The sequence below is a fragment of the Lipophrys pholis genome (assembly GCF_963383615.2).
Source record: "Lipophrys pholis genome assembly, chromosome: 2".
In the NCBI taxonomy this organism is placed as follows: Eukaryota; Metazoa; Chordata; class Actinopteri; order Blenniiformes; family Blenniidae; genus Lipophrys; species Lipophrys pholis.
The window spans coordinates 28,001,279-28,019,076 of record NC_137636.1 but is presented as its reverse complement, the minus strand read 5'-3'; the positions used below and the strand labels follow the sequence as shown (position 1 = coordinate 28,019,076).

The 17,798-nt window shown below is 45.4% G+C and overlaps 2 protein-coding genes across 2 annotated transcripts in view; both read left to right on the top strand.

The window, feature by feature from the left end:
• The window catches only part of atosa (atos homolog A), a 34,148-nt gene extending 24,758 nt beyond the window's left edge, over positions 1 to 9,390 (top strand). The window contains exons 4-12 of the mRNA XM_080491660.1: positions 741 to 866; positions 1,042 to 2,869; positions 3,587 to 3,712; positions 5,323 to 5,411; positions 6,446 to 6,542; positions 6,809 to 6,967; positions 7,094 to 7,162; positions 7,827 to 8,026; positions 8,146 to 9,390. Coding sequence (XP_080347786.1) covers positions 741 to 866; positions 1,042 to 2,869; positions 3,587 to 3,712; positions 5,323 to 5,411; positions 6,446 to 6,542; positions 6,809 to 6,967; positions 7,094 to 7,162; positions 7,827 to 8,026; positions 8,146 to 8,299 — 2,848 coding nt within the window. The 3' untranslated portion in view covers positions 8,300 to 9,390. The remainder of the gene's footprint in view (positions 1 to 740; positions 867 to 1,041; positions 2,870 to 3,586; positions 3,713 to 5,322; positions 5,412 to 6,445; positions 6,543 to 6,808; positions 6,968 to 7,093; positions 7,163 to 7,826; positions 8,027 to 8,145) is intronic.
• A 1,599-nt stretch (positions 9,391 to 10,989) lies between these two features.
• Positions 10,990 to 14,003, top strand: arpp19a (cAMP-regulated phosphoprotein 19a). The gene is made up of 3 exons (XM_080493422.1): positions 10,990 to 11,144; positions 11,928 to 12,050; positions 12,525 to 14,003. The coding sequence occupies exons 1-3, from the start codon at positions 11,088 to 11,090 to the stop codon at positions 12,693 to 12,695; spliced, it is 351 nt and encodes a 116-aa protein (XP_080349548.1). The 5' UTR covers positions 10,990 to 11,087; the 3' UTR covers positions 12,696 to 14,003.
• The last annotated feature ends 3,795 nt before the right edge of the window (positions 14,004 to 17,798 follow it).

Genomic DNA, 17,798 nt, shown 5'->3' with positions numbered 1-17,798 from the left:
AGTAGTTATTAAAACATGGTGTTTCACTTGGATGAATATTCATTTGTCGTATTGAATCGAAATAATCTTCCTGTGCTCGTAGCACGTAGGGTGTAAAAGGCTGAATGTTGTTCCTTCTGTGGCTGTTACAGCGTGCAGTGACCCTACACACACACACACACACACACACACACACACACACACACACACACACACACACACACACACACACACACACACACACACACACACGCAACTTACAATACCCCAATTCTCTGCCACTCTCTTCATAATTCAGGAATGGTGGCTTGTTGCCTCTCCTTGCAGTGCTTCATGGATGCCTTCATTCTTGCCTCGACTGATCAAGGATGCAGCCTCCGCTGGGATGTTTAAGTCAACAAGCGTGTCTGATATGCTAATGTACACAGAGAACACTGACCACGCATATCATCTCCATGTTTGTGAGCACATTTAACATCCAGCAGACTCAAATTTGCAGCCACATGTTGGTGTTTGAACAGCAATGCTACAAAATTGTATTCCACAAAACGGAAACATCGAACTATAATGATAAAAATCCAGTTAATTGGTTTGGCACTCAGGGGGTTAATTAGCCTGACAGACTGGCCCACTTTCCTTCTCACGTGTGTAACAGGGGACACGTTGCTTTGGAAAAAACACACACACTTCCCTGAGACACTTTCTCATTAACCTGACATACTGGCACACTTTCACCTTCTTTTAAACTTGTGTTTTTATAGGAGCGGCGATCGTTTCATTGAGGAGAAGACCCTGCTGTTGGCCGTGCGCTCTTACGTCTTCTTCTCGCAGCTCAGCGCCTGGCTCAGCGCCTCCCATGGCATCGTCCCCAGAAACATCCTGTACAGGTCAGACATATCGCTTCGGAAACCTTTATCGCTAGTGGGTGGCATGCTTGTCAAGCAGGCTGTCGTACTTGACTTGTATAGCTCCAGGAAGAAAACTAAAAGGATCAAACCAAGGTTTGAATTTAATATACAGGTGTTGACAACAATCTGTGTTCTCTCCCTTTCTGTGCAACAGGATCAGTGCTGCCGATGAAGACATGGTGTGGCAGTTTTCACAGCCGCCTTCGGAGCACATTTTTCCCGTCCCCAATGTCTCTCAAAGTGTTGCACTGCAAGTTCGTGTCCAGTCGCTCCCCCGACAGCCCACTTATCCCACCCTGGCCTGCAGCATCCACACCGGCCTTCCTCCGCTTTACAGCAAGACTCACAGCCTCAGCCCAGACTTCAACAGCCATGGTGGACTACCCACCCTCAAAAAGAGCCAGGACCCCAGCAAAGACAACCTCCTTCATAATGCTAGCATCTACGGCAAGACTTCCAATTCCATGTCCGGTCTTCTTCTCAACGGCTTGCCCATTCCCAACCTTCCCATCAACAACATCCCCATCAACAGCCTTCCTCACACGACCGTGCCGCATCCATTCAGCAAGAAGAGCCAGGAGCCGGCCGAGAACCACACGTACCAGAACGGAGAGCTTCCACAGGTCAACGTCCCCCAACGTCAGGGCTCCCCACTGTTCCATAGGCCTTCCAACTCCCCCACTGCCTCCCGCTCCCACTCCCCTTCTCCACTGCCCACTAGTAAAGCGGGAAAGTGGCTGTACTCGGCCCTCAATGGTTCACCTGATCCCACACAAGTGGAGGACTACGGCTCTGGCACCAACAGCAGTGAGAGGTCAAAGGCTCCTCCAGTCCCCGAGCCCCTGAGAGCTTTCAAGAGTTTCTCATTGGCTGAGCCACCCCGCTGCCCGTCCCCGAGGCCCAGCGCTATTGAGACAAACCCACTGATTGGCTCCCTGCTGCAGGAGAGACAGGAGGTTATTGCCCGTATTGCACAAAGGCTCAACTTCTGTGATCCCACAGCACCGCCACTCCCGCCCGGCCTCTTCGCCCCCGACAACCCTCCCAAAGCCATGTGGGGCAGTAACCACGAAGACATAACTGCCACTAAGACCAAAGAGCCCGAAATTTTGCCCTACGAGACTGTGGGACGTGTTTGGAGCAGCCCCTTCAACACACCCATGATGGACACTTCTCTGGGCAAACGAGAACCTTCCTCCCCAAAACCTGCCGCCTGCAGGAAGCTGAGGATGACGGAGATAAGAGACAGAGAGGAGGAGAGAAATGGAGAGAGAGACCGAGACTGGGAGAAAGAAAAAGACAAGGAGAGGGCGAGAGACACTTCCCTCATCGCCCAGGCAGTGCAGGACATCACGAGACTCATTCAGGAGAGACTGTCCGTCCCGTCTCTCTCCCCCATGCACAGCAGAAGTGGCAGCCCCCTCCATCACACGCACACCACCACGATCACCCACACGGTCCGCACATACTCGCACGCCCCGCAACCTTCGCAGACTGCCACCAACGGCTACACCAACGGCCACATACCCAGCCACGAACTTCACAGAGGCGGCACGCACATAGCCGCCCCACACGCGCCTGTTTGCACAGACAAGCCCGGAGTCAACCCGGGCACCGAGCGCCACTCGCCCGGGCCCCAAAATGGTGCTCAGTTTACACTTGAAGAACACTCCTTCAGGGGCCAGTCCCACGCCCATGCTGCTCAGCGTTTACGAACTCCCCCGCTGGAGAGGCGGAGAGTCAGGTCACCCAGCAGCCATGAATCGCCCTCCGCCTCCCACGCCCAGATTTTCAGCTGGAATCACGACAGAACCAGTCCAGCCACGAACTGTAACAGAAGCCACGACCACACCAGGCCTCGGCCACAAATGCAGAATTGTGCATTAGCTGAAGCTTGTGCCCTCCAGGACGAGAACCAGGCCCCCTCGCAGTCCGGATGCTCCAGCGCATCCAGTCCAGACTTGACTCCTCCTACTATCCTCGTAAGTAGCACTCTTTATTCCTCTACTTTCACTCCCACATTAAGGAGAGAAGAGAGACTCTGTTACCTTTTTCACTCCACTTTGTTTCTAATGCTCAAATTCATGCTATCGCAAAAACAAATGTGGGTTTCCCTTTTATTAGTTAATTATTATATTGTCAGTGAAACCAGCACAAGCCCCCTTTCAACTTCCCAAAAATATTCTTAAAGCATCAATATTGTATCAAAGATGCTGTGTGGATATGTAAAGCTTTTTTTTAAATACAATACAGTAATCTTTAAAAGTGCGAGCGTTTTAATGTGGAGTATCTGGTGTTTGAATTAAGAGTTTTCAAAAATATTGAATTACTCCTCAAGCCTCATGCGTGAATAATTCAAAGGTAATCACTATTTAAACTATTTGTGCTCCACTTTTCTCTGTAACTTCCAAAATTGCCATTTGCTCCATTGATATGTACATACGGGTATAAAAACCATTAAGTCAGTCCAAGATGATCAGTTGAGCAAAATTTTCTAAAATCTTTGCAAGTATCATAAACTCCACCGTGCTTCTTCTTTAATTCCCAAGTATTTTTGTAACTTTTAAACAAAACACCCAAAAAAAAAATTTCTTCCCTATTTCTAACATCCTGTGAGGAACGTGATTTCATGATGCTGCTGATTTTGTCTCACTTGCACTCGTTCTAATCTCTCACCCTGCCTTATCTCTGCCCTGCAGCGAGCCCACAGCCCCTCCCCCCTTCGTCCCTGCAACAGCTGGAAGAAACAGAATCGCCACTCGTTAGACGCCACAGCGACCAAGGCCTTCCACCCCTGCACGGGCCTGCCTCTGCTCTCCAGCCCTGTAAGACGCCTCACTCACTCACTCACTCACTCACTCACTCACTCACTCACTCACTCACTCACTCACTCACTCACTCCGCAGCCCACTGTCACGCTCGGCCTTTAATTTGAACATTTGTCGAGATGATGACGCTTTGCTCACATGCAACCAAACACCGAGAGCCTGAGTCATGATTAGCAGTCTTTGTCGGTGTCGGTGCAGCTGTGTTTGTCATAATGCCGCGCTCGCTGCCCTTTATCGCAGGCCATCTGAAGCATGAGTCAGCACACTTTTGACCAGTCAGAAAGAAGCAATATTTGTCATTAATTCTCTCTGAAAGATTTTGTTTTTGATTTACTCCTGCTGAGCTACCGAGGATTTATTCAGAGTTTATATACACACAGATACACAGAGAATATGAGTCATCTGCGCCTCGTCAAGTACATTTCATCGTCAGAATTTCCTGTTTTCTGATCGGTTTGACTCACACACAGAAACGCTGAAGTGTGCAGACACATGGGATTACAGCCGTGACAATACACAAGTTTAACTCTTACTGTTGGCGATGTGTGTAATGAGAGACTTCAAACCGATATTGACCTCAGGATAATCTTAGATATACATAGTATTTATTCAGGTAGTGCTGGGTGATGAAATGCTGTCGATGCAGCCGTGCAATGAAATCTAAGTCAATTACGACCTTTCAACTTAATTACTTGATAAAGCGATGTGATAAAATCCTGTTAGTGGCCCGCTAACACGATACGCTGTTCAGTCAACAGTGGGGCACAGACAAGCAAAATACTAAACTAATAGTACTTTATTAATCCCCTTGGGGAAATAGAAACGCCACAGAAACTCACCGCGGCGCCTCCCATAGAAACACAAGCATCGTTTAGAAGGGCTGTAGATCAGTTTGAGAACCACATAACGTCGTTTGTACAATGTGAATTGTGAACAAAAAAAGCCCCCAGCTGAACTCAAGAGTTTGACTCTCAACAATAAATCATTAAACCTTCCCAGTTTGTATTTGTGGTGTATTCAAAATAAACGCAAGTCCAAAAATGTTCAAATAAGTAAATTTGCTTTAAATGAGTAAAGTAAAAAAAAAAAAACCTGATTAAAAAGACAACATGAAAACCTGATATTGGAAGACAAAAGCAATAAGTGTGTTATCACTGTGCTTTAGATGGTTCTGTTCCTTGAAGGGTCACAACAGGTCACCGTCAATTATTAGCAAGAATTCATTCACAAATCAGACTTTTCAGCACATAAATAGATATACTTGCAAAAGTGGTAACATCCCTTCAAGTTTTCTACATTTTGTCACATTTCAACCATAAAATGTCTTTTATTGGGATTTTATGTGATTGACCAACCTGACGTGCCTCATAACTGTGAAGTGGAAGGAAACAGTGGTAAGGTTCAGAGGGTGTAAAGTACTTTAGCAAGCCACTGTACTGCGATAAATATTGATCAAGTTGGGCAATTATATATATATATTGCCATTTCTGCCATAGCGCCCAGCCCCTGTGTTCAGGTTGACCTTTCGGTGGTCATGTTGGAGTCTGCGATCGGGGATAAAGTGACAGCTGCTCTGTGTAAATCATGTCTTCATGTGTCTGCTGCAGGTTCCTCAGAGGAAAAATCAAACAGGCTGCTTTGACCTGGACACCTCTCTGACGAGCTGCAAGGGTTTGCCTTGGGCCTTCGGGAAAAGGTACGGCTTCTCTCCCCTGTCGTCTCTTCCTGCTGTAGCTCCGGTTCTGAGTCTGTGTTGTTGTTGTTGAGGCTCAAGTAGTCTCACTGGTCTCATACAATCAGAGGACAAGAGAGATTTCCTCCAGTTGCCTCCCACATCGTCAGTTGATCATCGTCCCATCTGGATCCAGTTACTCACACTTTGGTGCTTCTCGTCATCAGTTGAGAACCCACCTGTTTTGGTTTTTTTTCTCACTTTGTAATATTTCAGCTTTGTGTGAAGCAGTAAAAACCCTCGCCATTTGTTGGCTTTAAAAGCCAATATTATCATAAAAAAAATCTAGATAACCACATCCTACACTGTTACAAACAAAAGCCTTGGATGAACAGTAGTACAAAGAAATCCTCTGTGTTCCAGTCGATGAGACAATAAAGTAGTTCTGTGCCACAACAATAGGTCCCCCCCCCCCCCCCCTCTGCTGACTTCTCTCACGCTGCCACCTGCTGAAGCTCCGTTGTACTGTGACTGCATCTAGAATCACACACATTCAGCTCAAAATGGCAGACGGCACAGAACCAGCTTTAAATACACAGAGCTGCTTGGCTCAGCCCACACGCCGCACATGTGGGTGGAAGCTCGGAGATGCTTTTTACAGAGCGTTTGATGCTCTGGGTTGAAAGTTCACTCCATCCACCTGTGATCAATTCAGCTGATAGGAATCCAGTATCATCCTTCCTTCCATGTACGTCTTCGATGTGTTTGTTGTGGTAAAACTTGATCCAAACCTTTTAATCGAAAATGACATGTGAGCAGAGGACTCAAACCCTCAACACTCCCGCCTTGCTCTGCCAGTGACTTAAGATAGCAGAGATTCCTGATTCCTGGTGCTGCTTTTGTTTCCACACAAAAGAGAAGTCAGTGGGAGATAGTGTTATCTGGTCTGGGGGACAGGTTATCCAGGACTCCGTGTGGATGTTTTGTCATGTAAAAGCGGCTGGAGACGGTTTGACATGGCGGTTCTTGATCGGCACGTGTGTGTCTGAACCCCCCAGGGTGTGTCCGAAGAGAGAGGGATATCCAGACGAGTCACAGCAGCTGTTCAGTGCCAGCGCTCCACCTGCCAGTCTCAGCCTGCTGGGAAACTTTGAGGTACAGCACACACACGAAAACCTTCATCTTTATTTATTGAATTGTTTTGCTCACGTTTTCTTTCACCATGTGATGTTGCTAAAAGCTTTTAAGTCAGTTTACTATTGCATATCTCTTTTTTTTTTCTCTAGAGAATCAGACTTTACCTACAGGACCATAAACGGAGTCTCAAACATTTACAGTGAAAATCGAACCTGTGTCTGAATGCGAGGGCCGCAGACAGTGAAAACGATGAACTATTGAACTCTCGGTTTTTATTTTTTCAGGAGTGTGTTTTGAACTACCGCCTGGAGCCTTTAGGAACTGTTGATGGCTTCACAGCTGAGGTCGGCGCCAGTGGATCCTTCTGCCCCAGTCACCTGACCTTACCCGTGGAGGTGTTGTTCTACAGCGTCTCTGACGACAACGCTCCCTCACCATACATGGCAAGTTTAATTCATCCAGTCACAAAAAAACAACTACTGATCCTGAGAATCAAACCGTCCTCTGTCAGTATGTAGGCGACTTCCTGTGTCTGCTAGTGATGTAATGTGTAATCTGTTCTCTCACAGGGTGTGATAAACCTGGAGTCCCTGGGGAAAAGGGGCTACCGTGTACCTCCATCAGGAACCATACAAGTGGTGAGCTGTTTTAACACTCCCCAACATAAGGTATCTGCACTTAAGCCACGTGAAGCCGAGAACAAAGACCTTATTAGACAAAGTAACCGAAGGAAACAGAGCCCCCTACTGGTAGAAGAGGGAAATTCTTTGTGTGATAGACAAAGGGAATGCTTTGGTCATAGTGGGTTTTATTTGCTTTTCTCTGTGGAGTTAAAAACTCGGGGTGATGCTTTTTATGTGTATGTCCTCCCTGAATTTGTGGACGTTTTCTCTGGGAACTCCAGCCTCCGCCCACAATTCAGAGACGTGCTTGTCAGGTGTAGTCGTGGCTCTAAACCAGCAGCGTGTTTGTGTTCGTCCCGTGATTGACTGGCGACGTGTCTGTGGCGTATCCCACTGCGGTATGACGCCAGTATCGCAGAGGGACGGATGACTGGATGAAAGGATTGTAGGACAACTCGTCCACTGATGAGATTTTGTGAAAAAAAATCCTGTACAATGTACTTTTATTATTTGTTATTTCTAATTGATATTTTTCCAAATTTACTCAGCTTATTACATGTATTTTATTTATAGTGTGGAAATATGGGGAAATAATTATAAAATAAACATTTGACCCTTATCTTTTTACTAAGAAGACCATGAGACTCATAAATCAAGCTGATTTTTATGCTCCCCTCAGACCTTATTCAACCCTAACAAGACGGTGGTGAAGATGTTTGTTGTAATGTACGACCTCCGAGCCATGCCAGCTGGACACCAGACCTTCCTACGCCAGAGGACCTTCTCTGTCCCCGTCCGCCGTGACGCCAACAATCAGACCAGCAGGAGGCCGCTCTCCCTGGGCCAGGGACGCACCTTGCGCTACCTCGTTCACCTGAGGTGAGACATTAGTTGCTGTTGTTGTTGTGGTTTTTTTTCCTGTCTCACGCTACAAGGAGCCGATTGAAGTCCGCCCTTGCTCATCCACCCCTCCCCCGTCTGCTCCGTCCGCCCTCCAGGTTCCAGAGCTCTAAGTCTGGGAAGATCTACCTCCATCGGGACATCCGTCTGCTGTTTTCCAGGAAGTCCATGGAGGTGGATAGTGGTGCTGCCTACGAACTCCAGTCCTTCACAGAGTCCCCCATCGACCCGCCGTTCTCCTCGCGCTGCTGAGGTCCGACGCCCTCCCACGAGCGCCGGGCAGCCCGCTACCGAAGCTTCAGTCGAATCTCAATGCCAGCGACAGACTCTTGTTCAGTCCAGTCGCCCCCTACGGCTCGAATTGGGAAAGAGATGAGTTTTACAGACTGCTGAAAGCACCTCTCACCTGGCTCGTGTCCACAAACTTGACGTTTCCTCCCTCCCGCCACTCAAAACTGACGACGGGGGGGGCCGGCTCCGAGAGCCTGAGAAACTCGTGAGACGTAAACCTGGCTCTCTTGTGAGGAACACGGCCTGAAACGGAGAGGTCGGGTCACTGGATCTATTGCGAGTGTGTTTCTGATGTTGTTACTCTGGTCAAGACGTTCTTACCAGACTTTGATAGGTTTGTTTGTTTTTCTTTCCTGCTGTCGCGTGTTTCCCCTCCAGCGTCTGGCAGGAGAGTAGAGACCAGTGATCATCCACACAAGCAGTTCGATTAAAGGAAGAAAAAAAAGAAAGAGCTCAGGATAGTAAAGTTTTGTTGACACAAATCCGAATGTTAAGCGGACCTCTGAGGTGTTAAATCCAAATTTATTTAATTTTAACTGAATAAAAAGGCACTTTGAAATGAGAAAATTAAAAAAAAAGATTCCGATTTTTAAATCCTTGAAGATCCGATTGACTCTGAGGGAGGGAGGGAGGGAGGGAGGCAGACCGACCGACCGAAGAGGAGCCGGGTGGCAGACTGTGGAGCGACTCGTACCGCCGGACCACGATGGAGTCACGTCAACGCGTCACAGCAGAACATCAGAAGTGCACTGTGTGTTTTTTTTTCTCATTATAACTGGAAAAGAAACAGAAAATAGTCATATTCTAATACTTTTGTACTGTTACAGAACCACTTTATCGGAAGTGTTGCAATAGAAAGAATAACCTTAGTTTAGTGTTTACACAATCACTTTCAGTTCCTCAGTTTATTTAATATTTAAATTAATATTTCAGTTACTACTTGTGACGTCTGTCATGCTAAGATGATGTAGTGCAAACTGTATATCATAGTATGTATTTTTTTGACATCAATATTCAAATCTGAACAAAACAAAATATATATCTTCTAAATCAATCCTGAAAATCTCCTCTGTCTCTCTGTGGTTTCCGTCTTCATTCCCGTGTCTCTCACACACACACACACACACACACACACACACACACACACACACACTCACACACTCAGCAGTAACACCATTTAATGAAGCTTTACCAAATTGCCAGTGAGGAGTTGGGCTTTGGTTTCCACTCTCCTCACATGAGGCAGGGATGTTGTGTGGAGGCGTGACAGTTGATATTCAGCACAATTCCAACAATCACTGACTCACTCTGGCGTCTATAAATACAATACAGCCCAGATCCATTAGTGACAGACCTTTTCATTACTGCGCCCCTGATGCTTTTCAAACTCATCTAGTACCCTGTGCTCTTTGGGATATAAACAACCCACACTAAATTGTTTCATCGTGTTAGTCTTGCAGGGAAGCAAACCAATTTCCACATGAAATACTAATAATTTTCAACAATATTCACTGTGTCGTTTAGAAACGTGCGTCCGTCTTCTATTCTGCTTCATGTAACTATGGAAGCTGGAATCCGTCGCAACTCACAATGTGCAAACACTGGCGACACACTGGACTGTGTCTCAATCGCGCCTGCCAGCGAGTCTTCAACTGGCCTCTGACGTGTGTTTTCGTTTGTGATGTGGGACGAAAACAAAAGTACACCGAGAAAACTCGTGCATGCACTGGGAAAATGTGCTGATTTGTTTTTTAACTATTTATTGAACAATAAACAAAATACAAAAGAAACGTGGAAATACAAAGACCTCGCAAAGGGGAAAAAGTTATTTACCAACAAGATTTACAGTACAGTGGGTACAACAACAAAACGAAAAAAGCAAACAGACAAACATAACAGCGCAACGCAAGCGAAACAACAAAGTTTGAGTAACTGGACACGAGAAAAACAAGTGTTGTGGGGTTTTGTTGGCTTTATTACAAAAAGGTACAGGGTTCCCAAAGTCCCACTACCACTGAGTGCCTCCTTATAAGGCACAACAACAATAATAAGAAGAAGATTTCTTGATTTCAGTTTTATTTGAAATGAATAAATGTATTTCGTGTTTAAATGCACAAAAATAAGCTCACACCTCCAATGGTCAATCAGGGCCACATTATAAAAACAAACCTTTTTTCTGTTTGTTTTCTTATGTCCCTGGTATGAGATAAATTACTTATTCTGCAAGATTTTACTATCTCCTTATACCCCCCCCCCCCCCTTAAAAAAAAATGACATGGCAAAGTGTGATCAGTGTTCATATTCTAATACTTTTGTACTGTTACAGAACCACTTTATCGGAAGTGCTGCAATAGAAAGAATAACCTTAGTTTAGTGTTTACAACGTGACGGTGAACCATCTACGTCACGTGAGCAGGAGACCTGTCACGAAGCGTCGCAGTCCAGATGTGCAGATTTTGTTCTGAGAAGTGGATTTGTGACGCAGCACGTGCTTCTCACAGCTGATCGCCGCGTTACGCAACACACGTCGGAACTAACCCGCGTGCGTGGCGGGAGCGCCCCGCCGCACGGGGTGCGCGCGAGCACGCGGCAGCGCGCGGTGTCTCCGCATGTGACGTAGTTGTTGTGCGGGAGTGCGCGCCCGGTGACAGCAGCTGTCGTGTGTGTGTGTGTGTGAGTGGACACGGAGAGTAGGCGAGCAGCGACACAGAGCCCTCGAACAACCGGTGGTCACGATCTGCTCCTAGACATGTCGGGAGATAACGAAGAAACCCACTCGGTGGAGGACACAGCCGTGGACGAGAGGGTAAACGGCAGACTTTTATCAGCTCCCGCGGCGTTAGGACGCGGCTTTAGCTTAGCATCGCATTAGCATCTTCGCCCCGCTTTTTTTGTTGTTGTTGATAGATCTGTGAAAGACGGCTACTAAAACCCAATTAGGCTGATCCCATTATTGATCACACCGTTTTGCAACACGGCGTTGCAGGTAAACGCAGGTATTGTGTGTGTTGTTAAACATTGTGACCGGATGGCGATGTAGTGTCTTAGCGGGCGCTAGCCGCCGAGCTAACGCTAAATGCCGTTGACATTCACTCACTGGGAAACACTGTTAGCTGCTAACGCTCACTTAGCTGTGTAGCCTCGCTGTAGCCTTATCTTTAATTCCCCTTTAGCGTGCAGTGAGATTACGGTTTTGTTAACTGCCTCCGCTGCTATGTCCGCAGACGGTAAATGATTAGATGTCGGTTTAACGGATCGGCTCTGCCGGTGAGCCAGCCCACACCAGCGTGGATTCGATTGGTGTGCCGAGCTGCCGAGAGCTCCTGCTTAGAGCCGTGAAGCAGCGGCGATCTGCACGTCAATTCCAATGTCACATTCATTTTCTCCCTGACCACTTTGTGGCCATCCACGAGCTGCTGCTCATATTTCCTCATATATTCTCTTCTGGATGTTTGTGTGCGTCAGAGAAAGTCTGTTTCTGCTCAGCCCTGAGCTGTCATGTGTCAGACTGCTGGTTGGAACCCTGCAGGCAGCAGCCCCAGTTGTTTGCCTTCCCTGTTGTGCATAATGTCTTTTGTTTGTGTTCCAGGACGTCCAGGACAATATGATCAGTCCAGAGAAAGCAGAGGAAGCCAAACTGAAGACAAGATACCCAAATTTAGGAAATAGACCCGGAGGTTCTGATCTACTCCGTAAACGCCTGCAGAAGGGGGTGAGCCAGCTCCTTATCTTGTGTTTGCCTGCAAAACACCCAGGGTTCACATGAAGATGCATTCATTTCCTGCTGTTATTATGCATTAGTATATCTGCACTGCAATGTAACAGTGATTTCATTTCTAGGTAAGAAAAAAACCTTTTCCTCCACTGGTGTCTAGTTGCCAGGTTCTTTCTCATTTGTCTAGAACATTGGCAGAAATGTGTATTTATTTCATTGATATTGTGTCTCTTGCTGGCACTGTTTCTACTGCTTTTGGATTTGCATCACTAACAACCCACCAGCGAAGTACTGGCAGGGTTATTGTGAATACCCTCCAATAAATGTTCTAATGGAAACTTTGCCGCATAACAGTATACAGTAACAAAACATATTCACGTGCCCATTAAGTAAAAGAATAAAACTTCTGTAGGAGAGGCACAACTTCTGTTCTTTCTGGCTTTGGAAAACGACTCCTGTGTCTCTCCACAGCAAAAATACTTTGACTCTGGCGACTACAACATGGCGAAAGCAAAGATCAAGAACAAGCAGTTACCGACGGCTGCGCCAGAGAAGACGGAGATCACGGGGGACCACATCCCCACCCCCCAGGACCTGCCCCAAAGGAAACCCTCTCTGGTGGCCAGTAAACTGGCGGGTTGATGCATGCACAACCTGGAAGGCCCCTTACTGCACCTCCTAGACCTCCCTCCCTCCCTCCCCACTCCAGTCTCAGAGCTGTAACATTACCTCTCTCACCACCATTCTGCCCCCCTCCCTCCACCAGCCTGGACCCCACCCAACCAGAACCCACACCTCTTGTTTATTTTAGTTTCAGCCCCCGTCTAAGCCCGTCTCGACCCCCCCCCCCCCCCCCCCACTTACTTTTCCCTTCATCTATCCTCATTATTTCCATGTAAGATACACTGAAAGATAGGACATCTGAGTGTGAGTGTGATGAGCAGTGTGTGACGCCCCCCTACACGATGGATGGACGACAGAAATCACTGTGTTTACAGCCGAAGAGACGGAGTGAGCTGCAGAAGCTGCATCACTTTAAGTTCGGAGGGCTTCAGTTTGGCTGTGTGTTTGCTTGTGTGTGTGTGTGTGTGTGTGTATATATAAATATATACAGTATATATATATATATATATATTTCTTTCTGTTTGGCACAGGGGCAGGCGACAGCTTTTAGAACGTTTTACATCTGATTTGTATCATTTCACTGTTGCGTCCTCATTCTAAATCAGCTTGAGTGAATAATTGAATATAGTAATTCAAGAGGCCAAGTTTGGTTTTGTCAACACTTTAATTGTGTCCTCATGTGAGGACCATAGGGCCAACCGAGGACCAGGGTGTCGTGTAGATGTGCATGTGTGACGCAGGGCTCCCTGAGGTGCACCTCGTCACGCTCCCTTGGAATTTTTAGGAAGCAGACATTGAAGAACGGGGGTGCTCCACGAAGCACTCCACTGCGGGCAGGTGGTTCATTCAGGGTCTCCGGGACCGAGGAGAGGGCGTTTGAGGGTTACGCCGTTCCCATAGGTGTGCCACTTTACGTCAGCCTCAGATAGAACCGCTGTCCTCTCCCGGGTCAAAGCTGTCATGAATGAATCATCTGAGAGAGCTATGCGGGACCTGAACGCTAAATTTGCGTTGGGACCAGACTGCGTCCTGTATGCTGTGTTGACTGTAATTGTATGCTCGTAAACAAAATGTACATGGAACTGTGTGATAACCTGGGCGAAGGAAACCTTGTATTATTACAAGTCGAATTCGTTTGAGCTTAAAAAACAAAACAAAGAAATGTCCCCAGCTCTGTCTAGTGCTTTTCTAAAAGTCTGAACAGACAGAATTGGGATTTCCCCCTCGACGAGCCAACACTACATCCGTCTGAGCTGTGCATGTGTGTGGCTGCCCTGCTGTCACGTTGTGCCATTTTGGTTTTGTAAATAAAATAGTTTTGCACAAATGTTTAATAGCTGTCTTTGTGTCCTTGATTGTGACCTTAGAGTAACTTTCAAGTGTCTAAAACGTCCGAGAAAAGTAACTGCTGGTTTCGATTCGTGTGAGTAAACACCTTTTATTTTTCAGTTACTGCGTCGTAAAGTAATATGGTTTCATCATTTTGAGCAAAAGGTAGGTGCACAATTTAGAAATTCAAAGCAGCATTACTATGATAGTCAATTTGCTTTTTTCTGACGTACAATTGCTTCCTGTCACTGGTTCTTCTCGTGGCCCCAAATGAACTTTTTAGAGCGGATAGGCACTTTGTGGAGAGTCAATAAAATAAAAGACAAAAGTGTCCTTTCGGTTCTTTACTTTAGATTTACTGTATTGATAGAAGATGAATCATCTTGTTTTCACATAGAGCAAAAAGACATTGGTAGACACATTATATGACAAATTACACAAAGGCTCTCACTCAGCATCCCTCAAATTGCTCCACACCCTAATCAATAGTTGATATACGCAGTACAAAAAATTATTTTAGATAGTTTTCATATTTCTGATCATTTTAACAGAAAGTGAGATCGATGTGAAATTCTTGGGAAAACCATAATAGGAGACATTTAAAGCATGTCGCTGATTCGACTGCTCAGTACTGGATGTCTGCTCTGTGTGGGAGACTCACCTGTAGTTTACCTTCGTGCTCGCAAACAAGTCAGCTGACAGTTTTGTAGAGAGCATGGATAGAACTGATTATCAATGTAGAGCAGAACGCTGACCTCCGTGATGATGTCACTCTCCTCTGACCGCCATATCCAGATCAGACTCTTCTTCTCCACCTCTGCAGTCACTGATCTCTCTGTGAATCTCTCACTTTTTACAGCGGTGACGACGTGCAGCCGATCACTTGCTTTTTCTTTTACTAGTGATTCCACTACTGTGACACTAAATAATATTCTCCTGACATACACCTTCCCCATGACTATTTCACTATCTGTAAAATTCGTCTGTTTGTCCATGATTTAGCATAAAACGCCATCGATCAGCAGGCTGATTGAGATGCCGAAATATTCCTGAGGTCCTTTGCATTGATCATTATGGCAGAATGTGTGTGTGTTGAGGAGGGATATGAAATGTGCAACCTTCTAGGTGGACTGGGATCTATAAATGGAAAGTGCGTACAGGTTTGTGTACCTGTGGTTTTACAAATCCAAAGACTTCTTGGTGCACGCCACTTTCAGCTTTTGGCCGCACGTACACTTTTAGTTTGGATCCAACTTAATGTTTTATAAATGAGGCCCCTCATGTTGATGGAGGCCTGATGTGTTGTCATGGTGACCTTGCATGTTGTCATGGAGACCTGATGTGTTGTCATGGTGACGTATTGTCATGGAGGTCTGATGTGTTGTCATTGAGACCTGATGTGTTGTCATGGAGACCTGGAGAACTCGGTGTCAGCTGGGCGGTTTAGCCTTCTCGGGTCTGGGGGGCGGGGGCCCGGGCAGCAGTGTCCGGCCCGCTGGCCTTGACTGACACACACCAACCATATATGAGATGTGTTGCTGCTCCTTATTTTTTCTGCCATTATTCTTCAAGTGTCAAAATCATTCCTCTGTATCTGTCGTTCTTTTGTTTACTTTTGTTTTTCTTTGTTGTGTTGTGTCCGGCAGCCAGGCCAGTTTCTAATAAAGGCAGCAACAGGAGGAGATTCCAAATCTCTTCCTGTTCCAAAAGCAAAAACCCCTTCGGTGGCCCAGAAGGGCCAGCAACATAACACACCAACAAAAGCCACAACACAACAACAAAGAGCCGCAACACAACAACATAAGCCACAACACAACAACAAAGAGCCACAACACAACAACATAAGCCACAACACAACAACAAAGAGCCGCAACACAACAACAAAGAGCCGCAACACAACAACATAAGCCACAACACACCAATAAAAGTTCTTAAAAGTTCTCCGACTGCTGCGTCCTTCCGATGTGGCTCTTTGTTGTTGTGTTGTGGCTTTTGTTGGTGTGTTGTGTTGTTGGCCCTTCTGGGCCACCGTAAAAAACTGTTTCGACAAAGAGGGCCCTGAATCAACAATATTGATTGCCCTAGCTGCCAAACAAGACAAGAGGAATTTATTTTCTTTTTTTTTTTTACAAGATGTCAATAAATAGCCACATAATTACCGCCATTTAAAATATGTAGTTGTCCCTAAAATTTCTAACAACACAGTATTAAATGATGTAAATACAAAGTCTAGCTTGAAGAGTCTGAAACTAATGAAAGAAAGAGACTTAAACACTTGGACATCCTCTGCTAGAATTGAAATGATTTCAGCCATTGGGGAGTTTCAGCATCTACAACCAGATGTCATTAAAGGATTCAAAGAAACCTCAGAACACAGGGGGCAAGGGTGGACATCAACACTGAATGGCATCAAGAACTGCATTAAAAACCCACGTCATTGTATAAACTTCATATCCGATATGAAGCACACTTGGACACCCGAAAATGTCTCAGAATACCAGAGAACTTAATCTGGACCATAATGAACCATCTGAGGTGGATGTCATTCAGTCAGCTGACACATCAGGAAGAATCCTGCAGGGAACATCCACGTTTGAGTTCATGCAAAACCTTCCTGATCTGCAGGTATTAAAACATTAATGTGGAACTTTACCCACACAGGAAATGCAATCATCTTATTTTCATAACTTAAGATCATGCAGAAATTCACTCTGCTGCACTTTTGATACTAGAATGTGGTTGTGTGGTTATTTATGTGGTTTAAAGTTACACCCCCCCCCCCTTTTTTTCGCTCGTTTTATGTGATTTACATGTTCTGAACAAATAAAATAATGTAGTGATGTAATGTCTGTACTCTAGAATGAAAACCGTGTGATTAATCGATTCGTTTTTAAAGTATATTTTAGGATCAAGAACAAAAAAAACAGAAAGGAAAAAAAATACAAAAACGCGTTGTTTGTGTAGTTATACACTTTGTCCACGGGGAGGCGCTGTTCCCATGCATTACACACACTGACGTACATTCGCCTCGGTTTGTCTGGGTCGTTTCATCCATGGTACACACAAAACACACTGCCCTGAAGCGAGACTCACATGTACATGCATATTCTCATAATTCTGACTATTACAGTAGAAATACATCAATAACAATATTAATTACAAGAATCTGAATTGTGATTTTCTCATTTCAACATATCAGTACTTGAACATTTGTATATCTATACACAAATTAAATATAATACGGTTAAATGTAAAATATATAACCTTTATAGAGTCAAACTGAATGAAACACAATAAAATGTACATGATTTCTGTATCATTTGATTTTTTTTTTTTTTTACTTTATTGTTAGCACTATGATAAAGGCCAGATTATGAATCAGCACCATCGAGCAAATTCATGGCTATACATTATATTTTGAAAAGGTATGTTAATGTTCCCCTTTCAGTTTGGATAATATAGATATGTGTGTGTAAATAATGTCATGTTTGTGTTAAAACGATGTGTTGCTTTTGGTTTTACTGAGGTTATGAAAACTAAAATTAAGCTGTGAAAATGAAGAGGCAGATGAATTTCACTTGAATAACACTTTTATACTGCGTAAGCAGTCGCCAAGGCGCTTCACACTGTTAATCACATTCACACACCGATGGAGCGGCTTCCATGCAAGGTGGGGTTCAGTGTCTTGCTCAAGGACACTTCAACATGTGGACAGGTAAAGATGGGAATTGAACCGTCAACCTTCCGACTGGGATACGACCGCATTTCCAGCTGCCCCAGTGTCAACAATTT

Bases quoted from the DNA above. Each gene is read 5' to 3' on its own strand.
- arpp19a (XM_080493422.1), top strand. From the start codon at position 11,088: ATGTCGGGAGATAACGAAGAAACCCACTCGGTGGAGGACACAGCCGTG. The intron at 11,145-11,927 runs GTAAACGGCAGA...TTTGTGTTCCAG, and splicing joins ACACAGCCGTGGACGAGAGG to GACGTCCAGGACAATATGAT. The intron at 12,051-12,524 runs GTGAGCCAGCTC...GTCTCTCCACAG, and splicing joins GTAAACGCCTGCAGAAGGGG to CAAAAATACTTTGACTCTGG.